Genomic DNA, 13,401 nt, shown 5'->3' on the forward strand with positions numbered 1-13,401 from the left:
CCTTGCTACTTGGGTTGAAAATAATTTTGTTTGACTGAGAAAAATAATTATATAAAACGCTCAAGCGTTGATGATAATGTTGCAAAAAGTTTTTCCAGCAATCAGTTTGAGCGTCCTAAAATTATTTTGATGGTCCAACAAAATTAACTTAAGATTTGTAGCTAAATTTTTCTAACTAAATTTTTAGATATTTAAAGTGAAACTATTCTTTCTGTACGACAATATTTATCTTAAATAAGTTCTTACCGTTAAATAAATTTACTTCTAATTATGCGCATCTTGCTTGCACCTTATATTTGCAGAACAGATACATCTTTATACATTTAATTTTGTACAAATCTGCGTGAATTACGTCTATGCTTTTTAACGACTTCCGTGTCGTGTCGTAAAAATCTTAGGAGGTCATAAAAATCAGAAATTTAGTTAATGGTTTCCTGCTGATCCCAAGGGACATAGTATAATGTTACTCTGCACCAAATGTGGCGAGCGACCGCTTAATTCTTTTCAATCTCCACCGCGGCGTTGAACGATGTATATTTCAGATAGTACACAGAGTCCGAAAAAATTCATTAGTATATTCATTTCCTGTTTTTAAAAAATATTATAAAAACATTTATACAGCTTCAACGTTTTCTCATATGAGTTGATTACATGAATTAATTGAGATGCCTCCGGAACTCGGAAGCGTATCCCAGATAGCACAGAGAATGAATCCTCAATTAATTAATTCGTGTAATCGATTCGTTGTGAAAACGTTGAAGCTGTATCTTCCAATATTTTTTTAAAAATAAAGGAAATGCTTCGGTAAAATTTAAAATTACCGTATTAAATACAAGTCGCGTTAATATACGTAATAGATACATATTGTACACATAAACATTGTAAAATACTGGCTGTCTGCTGGAATCAGTAAAGAGCTTATGTAAGGATGCTGTACGTACACGCATTATATATTAAAATATTATTTTTTGCGATTATGTAAAATCAGAACGCATTAACAATTCGAGCAAATTTTCTCCGCTCCAGTTATCTTGCCGATACATCTTTTTATATTTTAAATCGCGCCGCACTTGCAACAAAACGCAAAAAAATCAGTGATGCCGAAGCGCACTATATATTCAAAGAATAATCATTTATCTATATAACTAGTTTTTTCTCTATCGCGCAGTTGTCTTATCTATAACGTGCAGTATTGCCTAATTTTTTCTTATTTATTTTCTGTTGATCTGGCGAAGATCAATTAACGAAGCACTGAGAGGATTATTATCGGAAATTTGTGTGATAACACGATATAACTATTAGGTCAGATTTATCTTAAAGGTCAACTACGTTTATATTTAGTACAGAGTAAGAGGTTTAGTATAAATAATGAGACAACGTGCTCAAGGTTTAGTATAATATGAGACGAAGTGTCTGCACCCATATAATGTTATACGATCGCGTGGATTCACAGTTGTATTGGTCCCTCTTTGAGCATTTCTCAGTATCCTTTTCAAAAATATTTGCTGCTCTCGTGTTCTGTCGTGTTCGTTTCGCCATAAAATGTTACATTTTCTTTTGCCATAAAATGTTATAAAAAAAAAAGAATGTTTCGCTGATAAAGGAACGACATTAGCAGGTAGTTTTAAAGGGAAATCTCGATTATATCTTTTTGCTATTCATCGAGTATGAGAAAGCATAAAAATAATCGTAAACATGCACAAAATACATATAACGAGGAATTAAATATAATAGAATATAATTTATGAATAGATAGAAGTTATGAAGAAACAACTGATTTCACAGCGGCAAAGGAAAATATATAATAGTGAGACAAATATAAGCGTGACAAGAAATGCAAGGAATCTCGTTACCGTTATCTGTGTTGCGCATGATAGACCTCAAATTACATCAAGTTGCATATTCGTTTCCGCGATGCGTCACGCAAAACGCAAAATTTAATTATATGAGAAAACGTTCGCGAGCAAAAGTTTAAAGTAAGATTAATACTTAAGAAGAGAATTATTTGTCAACGACAAGATTTGTAATGCAAACATTTCCATAATAAAGAAGCATTTCAATAAAATGTTATTAGAAAAGATGGAAAATATACATAAATGATATAGTTTCATACATACAATTCTTATACACAAAAAGAACTTAAGAGTATATATGTTTTTGTCTTTCTTGGAGGCAAAAAAATTTTTGATAAAAAATATAAATATTAATAAACGAAGTAAAAAAGTGAAGATGAAAAAAAAAAGTTTGAATAATAGTATTGAACGATTCCGTAGTAAAAGTTGTGCGGGTAAAACCATGCGCAATAATATACATATTTTCGAAAAGGACCAAGGTCCCCCAGGGGAAGTACAAGTAAAAAGTGCAAGTACAAAGACTACCCCTTCTTTTCAGTTTTCTTTTCACAATCCAGTTTTCACAGAGTACTCTATTGTTTTCGCTTATAATCTTTTTCATTCCAAAAAATCTATTCAGACAGATATTCAATAAGTGATTAGTGGAAAGACTGTTGAAAAACATGTGTGAAAGTTGATAGGCATGTATGTGTGTGCATGTATGGGGAGGCCATCTGCAGTCTGTTCCTATTCAGGAAAACTCTAATTGAGAGTAGGCGAGAGAGGGGCAGAGTCTGGCAGAGTCGCAGAGAGCAGTCATTAAACGCAGACGAAAGAGCGTGCGTCAACGTGTAGTACACTGTTTAACGCGATCCTTCGAGTATCTCGTTGATCAATCGATCGCATCGATTGAGTATGTATAAGTCATTAGTTCTTTTTTTTGGTTACAGTTCTTTCAATTATAGATATTATTGACGCAAGCTCGAATATGTACGAAATTTTACAGGCACATTCTGAAATATTTCATCACGAAATGATTATTTCAGCTAAAGAACGATCTGCGGAACCTAGGACTGTCAAGGCGGACGACGCGTGCGGGACTTATGCAGCTAGCAGTCAACCCGTGCATAATTCTCTATCGACTAACTAATGGGTAAGTTTCCGTTCAGATTATTAATAATTTAAATGCTATTAAATGATATTACTAATTTATGGATTGCAGATTGCATTTATATGTAAGCTTCATTCGCAATTTACGTGTAAAGTATTTAAGTATTTATCGCGCGATCACTTGATTAGTCATTATTTTCTATAAAAATCTGTGATCATTGCGTATGCGCAAAATTAATTAAATTTGCAGAAATCAGAATAAGCTAGGAAGTCGTTTTTGCTGCGAAATATGTGCTAATTACAGCTTTTTTACACAAATTATAACAAAACAAACAACTGTAAGTACGTAAGAAAACGGTTATATTGATTGCAATTAAATAAATAGGAATTAATAATTGCAAATTGATACAAATTGATATAATTTATTATAATTTCTGAATATGGAGATTGAAAGCGAGGAGTTTCTTTAAATATAGTTTTTGAAATATTTTTGGCATAGTAACAATTTAGTCTAAATGCTATCAAGCAAAGTTTGGCATTATTTTACTTTAAAGAAAAAAAATTCTTCAATATTTCTCGCATAATGCATTTTGCTCTTTTTTTCTCATGTTTAATTTATTATAAATAAAACTGCCGAATTCTCAAAGTGTTTAGAAATTTCAAAAATAAACACGTTACGTACTTACATATACGAAGAAGCTCTTGGCTGTGTACAATGAAAGAATTCACTGTCACTACTGTTCCTTTTTACTTCGCTCTTGGGAGGTCACTTTGCCCCTTCTTTGTGTTTATGTCAGTCCCAAGGGTTAGAATTTCAAGATAAGATAGTTTAGACGAAACGTTCAAACGTGCCGATGTGCCGACGTGCCACAGCTTATAAAGTGTGCAAACACTATTTTTCACGACGATTAATATTTGAAGTCGTGCGAAGTTGGTTAATAACGAGATGATATTTTTAGTAATAATCTGTGTGTGAAATATATACTACAGAAAATTTCCAATAAAATTATTTAGCACTGTTAGTTTTTTTAGAGGCACACTGCATTATTATTATTCGCTCATCATAATTCGGAGAGTAGTCATTGAATCTGCCTATAAATGATTAAAGGTATTTACATTAATAAATTAATATATATAAGTTAAATCGCTATGTCGATATATAGATAGTTGCGTACGTAGCACATGTTTACATAATGTTGTTTATTTCACTAGAAATTACACGGTTTTCTACTTGTCGTGTTATAACATTCGTATGAAGGGAGATAGAAAAATCTTCGAGCAGTCTTTTTTTTCAACAAATGAGTTGCGATTATTAAAACTCCAGCAGGAAACAAAGTAAGACACTTCTTTCGGCATTTCAACGAAAGTACGTAAATACAAAAATGCTAAAATTCTATTTATAGTTTATTTTGCATCTTTTAACTTTGATTTTTACCTAAAATAAGGGACCAAAATGCACTTTTAATTATCCGTTAAATAATCGAAACGTATAACGGATGCGTTTAAGAATTATACATGGAATATTAATTTTATATCCATTATACTATTCGATGATTCGCAAAGAGTTTAAAAGATATTTGCACATTGCTAATTGTTTTGTTAACAGTTTGTTAACAATCGACAGTAATTATTATAAACTCATTATAATTTATAATACTTATTATATATATCATTATATTATATATATCATTATAATATATTATTATGATCAAACAGAATATTTAAAATATCAAGTCCTCTAAAAATGCATAATTTATCCAAAGCCTTGTATCGTTATTTTTAAGTATCGAGACGATACTTAAAATTATTCTCCTTACGTACGAATGATCCTGGCGGAAAACGGCTGTGGAATGTCGTGTGCGTAACACGTGATGCGTACAAACACCTAGTTGTCGATACGCATGCTTTTTTTTCTCAGAGATTGATGTACCGCAAATTCAATCGACGAATCGGTGGATCTTGATTTTTAAGCGCATTTCGCAAACGTCTCGATTTTGTATAGAAAAATAGAGCAAAACGAACTCAAGGGATTGCAAATAAATCTTTTTGCGTAGATCTTTTTTAATTAATGATAGATCTTTTCTGATTTTGTTACAAAATATTTATAATGACCATAATGACTGCAAACTTAATTGTTACAACGAAACGCAAAATTATAATTAAAGAGATAAAAAGATATATAATTAAATTTAAAATACTACAAAAAAATGATGAATAGTATTAAAAAGCCGAAGCAAAACATATTTTTTATTTCTTTAAGGAACTAATTCTTGTAAGTTCCCGCGAATGTCAGACTCGCCATGATAATAAATCTTGTTGTTTCAGCGATATTTAATTTTTCCGACATACTACTGCGAGCAACGAGATTATGCAAGGTACATGGCAATGCTTTTAAGCCGCAATTAATTTGTTTTAATGACAGTCATTGCCTTTAATATGTTCGCGCATTGTGTGCGCGAATTCGACGCCGGAAGTAGGCACAAGTGAAAAAAGATCTTGCAATGATACATTGATGTTACAAAAACTGCCAAGTAAGAAAAATCAGTGTGCTGCCTCCTGTCGGAGAACAACATTATAACGGAACGTTGTGTTGCACTATCCCGCTCTAATTTCACAGAAAAGTATTGATTCTTGCGAGAGAATCCGGAGTCAGATTTCACAAATGGTTCACGTATCAATGGCTCTCGAGAGAATCCGGAGTCGGATTTCACAAATGGTTCATGTGCAAAACTCCCAATAAAATCCATGGATGACACAGGGTTGTTAACTGGAATGTCTAAGAGCAAAGTAGTAATTACTAAAGAGAAGAGAACAGAGTCTCTTCGAAGTGAAGTATTCTTTTACAAGAGCACGTGATTTGTGAAATCTTTCTCGAGCATACTTTGTATAATCGAATGCAGCGTGATTCGATTCGATTTTTGCGTGCAACAGTCACTGTTCAATTTCTAAGATGTTGATCAATGAATTTCTGGAATCAACGTGCATAAATGTCTGATCTGAAATAAAGAAATCCTTTTTTATTTAATAATTAGAATTATATTAATTTAGTTATTAATACTAAATTAACTTTGATAATATTAATAGCACATATTGCGTAGCAGAACCGATTCGTATTAGGTATATTAATTTAGTATTAATACTAAATTAATATACCAAATTAACTTAGGTAATATTAATAGTACATACTGCGCAGCAGAATCGACTCGTTTCTTAAACAAATATATATATTTTTTCTAATTCATTACTTATCTAATTTATTAACAATTCTGTAATTATAAATATATAAATATAATTGTTTCTATAAATATCTTTATAGAAATAATTATCACATTTCTTGATTACATTTATCATTACTACATGTATATAAATAACATATATTTCTATGTCTATATATGTCTATTTCAGAGAAAAGGAAAAAAGTGATGAAATATTTATAGAAAAAAATATAAATCCATTAAAAATAAAACTTAAAATGAAAAGAAAAAGAGAAGAAAGCTCAGATGAGCACACAAAGCGAAGACATTGGCAGAATGCAAAATATGATACATCAACTAATGATTCCCAAGAAAATACAGATGTATTGGCTGAAGTAAATTCTCACAATTCCAACAATTTCTCTGTCCACATCGAGAATTGTTATACTATAAATGACCTAATCGAAAAGGAGGTAAGAAATGAAACATTGATACATAGAAATAATGAGTTACTAAATAATTCGCAAAAAATCATAGAAAACGTAATTTCGGCTAAAACAAAAGCCAATAATTTGTGCAATACCAAAAGTGCAATACCGATTCCATACAATGCCGATTCCACTGTACATGAAAAATATAACGTGCTCGATGCTCCAACAGAAATAAGATCGCAAGATTACAGTGAACACGTAAATACAAGCATAAGACAAATAGAGGAAGATGTAGAACGATGGAAAATATGGTTGCCCCCAAAAAATGTCACAGCAATGCATCCAAATGCATCAATGCCGAAAAACGCGCAACCATTTATGAGAAAAGTTTCACTTCTCAACGCAAGAATGCCAAATCGTGATCAATTCATGCAATCTTCAACAATACCATATCCGGCGTCGATAATCCCAAACATCAATCAGCAGCAATCGTTCGGCAATTCGGCTAATTTTACACAAGTGCCACATTCGAGACAACCTACGCCAAATATTTGTCAACAATATACATCTTATAGACCACAACCTCCACCATACTCACGTATGCCGAATGCTAATCAGCAACAATTTTTAGAAAGTGCGAGTTATCCGACGCAAGGCCAGTATATGCCATTCGGAAATATATCGAATGTCGGCATTCAAGGGTTACAAGATTTTGTAAATATGAATACCGTTTCATCACATAATGCTAATATGTGCTCACGTGTACATGTAAATCAAAGAAACGCAAACATGCCTCCTACAACAAACATGACAACATCATCACACGCCACGTTGCAAAAAAATATTGTTAACAGTACTGCAATCGCATCTGCTGCTTGCGCACAGAAACAGACGTCGCAAATAAAGTCTATAAGAACAGTTCAGTCGCCTATGACGATAAATCTAAATATTCCTTGTGGGTCACGCCAGACTGTGCAAAATGTCACATTATCTGAATCTTTCATAGAAAATTTTAAGAGAATCAATGCTGCAATGGGAAATGTTAGACATGGGAGTACAAATGTGAATCAGTATCAAGCGAGTTGCAGTTCGCAAGTCTCTCAAGCATCTTCGGAAAAAACGCAATTACACATTCTGAATCCAAACGAAGCTCTTTGTTTATCTCAACAGTGCAATATGCATCCCGTTCAGAATACCTTGCCAGTTCAAAATGTGCGACAGATATCGCAGCAGAGTTTGCCGGTAAATCGAAGGAATGCAAACATGTTCTTACATCCTACAACGAACACGAGACTGTCACACGTCGAGTCTGAAAATACAATTAGCAGTAATACAACCACAAACATCCCACATTTTACACTATTCAAAAATACATTCGTATGTCCGAATGATGTATCGATTAATGATACATCGCACAATGTGCAACAAAATGTGCTAAACGAAAGAGCAGAGATTCCCGAGTCACAAAATAAAAATTACATGCAAAAGAAGGCGTCTACGAATCCACAACGAAATATACTTCTAGATGGACTTGCAGAAAAACTTCCAGACAGATGTAACGTATTGCAAAATACATCCGGCACTATTCCGAAAACTTCCATGCCACAAAGAATGAATAGAGTCTTAGAAAATATAATATTTACATTATATTCACAAAAAAATAACGCAGCGTCAAATTTGTCAAAATCCACATCGACAATTGCCAAATTCGCACAATCGCAAACAAACAAAATTACAAATTCAAATTTTGTGATTCTGACGGACATTCAGAAAATTGTATTGCGTAATCAAATAAAATTATATTTCACTATGTCGGACCTACTGAAATATTCGCTTAACAAGCAGGAATATGAACAATTGTATTATGAGAGAACAATGTTGCTTTGCTTGTATTGGAATTTAAATGATTACATAATAAAGATTATGGAAAAGTTACAGGCCGCTGAAAAATCAGTCGAAAAGGATCCACAAGACACTACATCACTAAACAGGTCATTACAAGAGAACACAATACAAACAACTGTAGACAAGGTAATGAAGATTCAATCTAATCGAGATAATGAGAATGACTCAGTGAGTGATAGGGATTTAGAAAAGCAATCCTCAGAACGAAGTATTTTCCCGAGTATTTCGAATAATCTTCGAAATATTCGAAAATCTACAACGGTCAAGAATAATTTAGAAACGTCAAATGAAGAATCACTTTCTATGCCGAAATCTGCAATAATCAAGGAACCACTTTTACAAGACACAAGAGTACAAGAGGAAGATAACAGCGTATCAAGAAAACAATTCCAAAAAGATTTATTGATCGATGTGGAAAAAGAGCCTGAGAGTACAGAAACATCGTTGTCAGAACAGTCAAAGGCGCCAGAAGAGAATTCGATTGCAGAAGTGTCTGCCAAGAATACGGAAACGAAAGATAACGCGGAAATTAACGAGTCTCCGAAAGCGGCAAGTTTATATGACAAGCAATTGCCAGAATTATGCTCTCTTTTACAAAATCCATTAAGTGCACTACAAGATGCGTCAATTGAGGAAACGGAAGATCAATCAGAAATCGCGAAGAATAATGCAAACAAGAGATCTAGTAATATGGAAACGGTAAGCCTACGCGAAATTTCTAACGTTACAATTATAAATAGTAGCGGAGGAAACGATGCGACAACACGAACTTCATGTAATACGGAAGATCAAAATGAAAAAATATGTAATGTCAGTAATGAAATATCCAGTGAAAATTTACAAGATAGTATGCGTAATGATGTCGGAGAGAATGTTAAAATATTAAATTCCACAAAGATACAGGTTGATCCATTGAATATTTCGTATAGTTCAGAACCATCTTTATTAAACGACATAGAGAAATCGATATCTCCGATTGTCTTCAAATGTAAATCTACGCAACTACCTATCGCATATGATATATCAGAATTTTGCTTAAATGCACAGCAAAAAGAATCTTCGGACGAACGAAGTAATAATTATACCGATGAAATGTATGAAAGTTCCGAAAAACTGTATATCGACGAAAATGCGGAGAAGGAAGAGCAATGTGATAAGGTATCATCTTCTAAAGAAGATAACTTAAGTACGTCGCAAGATTCGGTACCATTATTTAATGTGATAGGATGCGATTCTACAAAAGCAACTTCATCTCCTGCGAAAAACATCGCCGAGACAGATTTATCTGATATACATCAAGATTTTGTAAACGAAACATCAGATATTGAGGTTTTTGATGAGAAACCGCCGTTAGAAGTAGAGAAAACGCAGGATATATTATTAGAATTTAAGGATGAGAAGAATATGGAAGAAAGTATGATCGACACCACAAAGAAATATGAAGATTCAAAAGACGAAAATGATGAGCAATCGCCATCAAGTGTAGAGGAGTGTGAAGAAATGACATTACAACTTGAAGATTCGGACACATCGAGTATAGAAGTAAAGAAAATGCAGGATATATTACTGGAATTTAAGGATGAGAGGAATATGAAAGAAAGTATGATCGATACCACAAAGAAATATGAAGATTCAAAAGACGAAAATGATGAGCAATCGCCATCAAGAGTAGAGGAGTGTGAAGAAATGACATTACAACTTGAAGATTCGAACACATTGAGTATAGAAGGAAAGAAAATGCAGGATATATTATTGGAATTTAAGGATGAAAGGAATATGGAAGAAAGTATGATCGATACCATAAAGAAATATGAAGATTCAAAAGACGAAAATGATGAACAATCGCCATCAAGAGTAGAGGAGAAGTGTGAAGAAATGACATTACAACTTGAAGATTCGGACATATCGAGTATCGGAGAGAGTTCGATGCACTCGCCACATTCGATCTGCTTAAAGCTCTCTGAAGAAATAGAAAAGGAAATAGACACTCACAGTGGTATTAAAGCAATTAATGAACAGCTCAAATATGTATCCGAACAGAAATATGGAAAATCACGAACAATTTCACGTAACTCCATTCAAAAGGACGATCTCGTCGATGCAAATGTAGAAAAAGTTTTCGATAAAAACGTTTTTCCTAACACCGACATTGTCGAATGTGTTTCCACGACAACCGACGAGGGTTCTGAAGTCACCGAGTTCAATCCAATTATTGTGAAGACTGAAAGCGTATCACTATCATCATTCAAGATGGAAAATAAGGAAACATTTCAAAGTGATTCGGAGTTTTTGAATGATGGAACATTTGATGTAAATGACAACCTGGGAATTTCAGATGAGATAGACGATGAGGTAAACAAGCCCTGTTTACGCTGCAAACGCAAGAGTACGGTATATTGTCAAGGTTGCTTGGAAGCTCATTATTGCTCAAAACGTTGCTCATCTTTGCACTGGTACGCGCAACATTACAAGCAGTGCAAGGGCAATAATTATCCAATTATCTGCATCGATTAGTATACGAACGCATATTTATATCTTAAAATTCTTCACTACCATTAAATAAACTGCTATTAGAATTTTAAGATTCTTGGACCAAAATATCTCTCAATTAATCAGTGTTCATTGTTATCTGTATTTAAAACAAAAACTGTTGACGCGTACGTTATTTTTGTAACAGAACATTTCTAAAGAATTATGTAATATGTAAAACGATTTGCGTTGTTATCTTAATTTCTTGCTTCGTTAACGATAAAAGAATATAGCAATAATGAAAAAGTTGTGAAGAGTAATGGTACTTAACTTTCTCAAGTGTTACTTTTTTTCGCGCCTATACCCGGTACATTTATAGTAGCAACTGTGCAATCGTTTGGTTAACTCGATTTAAATTAATTATATACATTTATTTCACATTTAAATATATACATATATATGTATGCACGCATATACACATATACTCATACATACAAATGCACTAATAAATATATTTATATATTCATACTCGTGTATCTATTCATTAGCGCATTTGCAAAAAGTGATGACATAAGAAATTAGCTTTTTCAATTTTTTTCTCTAATATTTCCTTATACTCACAATCAGTTATAAGACACATTCCTCGTTATTTTCCATTATCTGATATAGATTAAGTAATGATAACATAAAGTATTAATTTTGTTATATTAATTTGAGTACATAGATAGTATTAAGCTTACTAAATTTACTGTGTTATTTTATATTGTGTATTTAACATACAATACGTTAAGTAATTTTCATTTTATAAAAATTACTTGACGTACGACTTGATTGTGTATTAGATTTTTGATATTCGTATACCAGATTTGATAATGTTGGCGATTGAAAGAAAATGATTGTTGTATGTATTTACATCTTGGCGAATCTTGATGATATATTTGTAGTAACTATGTTCGTCGTGTGATACATCAAGATGTGAAGAAATATTTAAATAAAGGCCAAAAAAGGAATTTATATTGATTGATACTTATTATTCCTAAACTCTATATTTATCACATAGATAATTAAACACAATATTAATAAATGTAATTTAATAAATTTAATGTTTTCTCTTAATTGCAGATCTTTAAATTTAATAGACTTTGTAATATTAAATATTTTGGTATGCAAAACATTATACAGAATTATAAATTTAATATATCTTGTGATTTATAATTATATTAATCTCTATATCATGGTAATTGGATGAAAAAAAATATAAACGTCACTATCAATTTATCTCTCTCTCAATCTATAAATTTATTGACTCAATTGTTCATAAGCCAATATAATTGCAGGATACATGTTATAAAGAATGCTAATGTAGAGCGTAATTATAACCATCTAGATAACACCATTCTTTTTCATTTCTATTCTTCGTAACCCTCAGGTAGAGCATTTGCTTTAGGATTATGGAAAAGACTGTGGTTACCATCTCCCCATGGGAATTTCTAAAAACAAACATGTAACATAAAAATTAGCAAGGACTAGATCTTGAAAGAGCCTATATCAATTTTCTTGCACTTAGCGGTATGACTTTCGTCATACGTTATACACTATACATTATAGCTGAGGTCTGATTTATGCTCACAGCGCTCGCGAGTATGTCATTTGTCTTTATAATTTTTTTTTATATTTTCTTTATTAATATTCGATTAACAGCAAGGATGAAATGATTCCAAGAGCGCTGTGAGCATGAATCGGATCGCAGCCTATATGTTGACGTTAACGTTATTATACCTTGGTTCTTATCCTCATGTGTTCGTATGCTACAAATTCTGGAGGTGGATCATGATGGTGTTCCTGATGATTCAAATAGCAATTAACCATACCCATGAGTATCGCCGGAAAGCCTACGAAAAACGAGAGCCTCTTCCACAGCAGTACAGTCTGCTCTGTAAAGCACACACCGTCACTGTTACGTAATATTCATTGATAACTCATTTGACATCGTCCATACGTTTTCTCTTTGTTCGTAAAACACGATACGCCATCGTAATTATTTAAATATAAAGAGTGGCATTTAAAACTTAATTAATAACATTTGATAAAAATGACACTTTGCGACAAGAAACAATATCGTCTAAAATCGATATTTGATGTGAATATAAATATCATTGTTTTCAATCGCGTAAGTAATGTAGTAAATTATTAGGACATATCATTTATATTCACCTGAACTGCCATGACTGGCAGCATCCGACGAATATTTTCTGGAAAAGGTTCGTGCAACTCTCATCCAAGCAGCCATTTTTGCTCTTCTGCTCTTCAGAAGCTCCAATTGCGCTGTTTTCTTTTTAGGTATGCGCGAGGGGGCGATTGCAGAGATGCTGTCGGAATATTCGTGAACTATGGAAAAGGGTAACCTTTCCCGGTAAAAGATAAAAGTGGATAGAGCCCTCTCTCAGAATATTCGTGAAC

General features: G+C 32.8%; 2 protein-coding genes across 8 annotated transcripts in view; one reads left to right on the plus strand and one right to left on the minus strand.

Annotated features, from left to right (window-relative positions):
• The window catches only part of LOC105450013, a 29,725-nt gene extending 17,774 nt beyond the window's left edge, over window positions 1–11,951 (plus strand). For 3 of the 7 annotated variants that reach the window (XM_011689564.1, XM_011689563.1, XM_011689565.1), the window contains 2 exons: window positions 2,879–2,985; window positions 6,348–11,951. In XM_011689564.1, coding sequence (XP_011687866.1) covers window positions 2,879–2,985; window positions 6,348–10,986 — 4,746 coding nt within the window. In that variant the 3' untranslated portion in view covers window positions 10,987–11,951. Of the gene's footprint in view, window positions 1–2,422; window positions 2,746–2,838; window positions 2,986–4,067; window positions 4,309–5,267; window positions 5,474–6,347 lie in introns of those variants that run through there. The other 4 variants (XM_011689567.1, XM_011689566.1, XM_011689568.1 and 1 more) reach the window with 4 other exon arrangements.
• A 264-nt stretch (window positions 11,952–12,215) lies between these two features.
• Window positions 12,216–13,293, minus strand: LOC105450019 (cytochrome c oxidase subunit 6A, mitochondrial-like). The gene is made up of 3 exons (XM_011689584.1): window positions 13,156–13,293; window positions 12,721–12,875; window positions 12,216–12,431 (listed from the first exon to the last, which is right to left on the minus strand). Exons 1-3 carry the CDS (start codon window positions 13,229–13,231, stop codon window positions 12,351–12,353), a joined length of 312 nt encoding a protein of 103 aa, XP_011687886.1. The 5' UTR covers window positions 13,232–13,293; the 3' UTR covers window positions 12,216–12,350.
• Between the last annotated feature and the right edge of the window lie 108 nt (window positions 13,294–13,401).

Source organism: Wasmannia auropunctata, unplaced genomic scaffold (genome assembly GCF_000956235.1).
Source record: "Wasmannia auropunctata unplaced genomic scaffold, wasmannia.A_1.0 LD336069.1, whole genome shotgun sequence".
In the NCBI taxonomy this organism is placed as follows: Eukaryota; Metazoa; Arthropoda; class Insecta; order Hymenoptera; family Formicidae; genus Wasmannia; species Wasmannia auropunctata.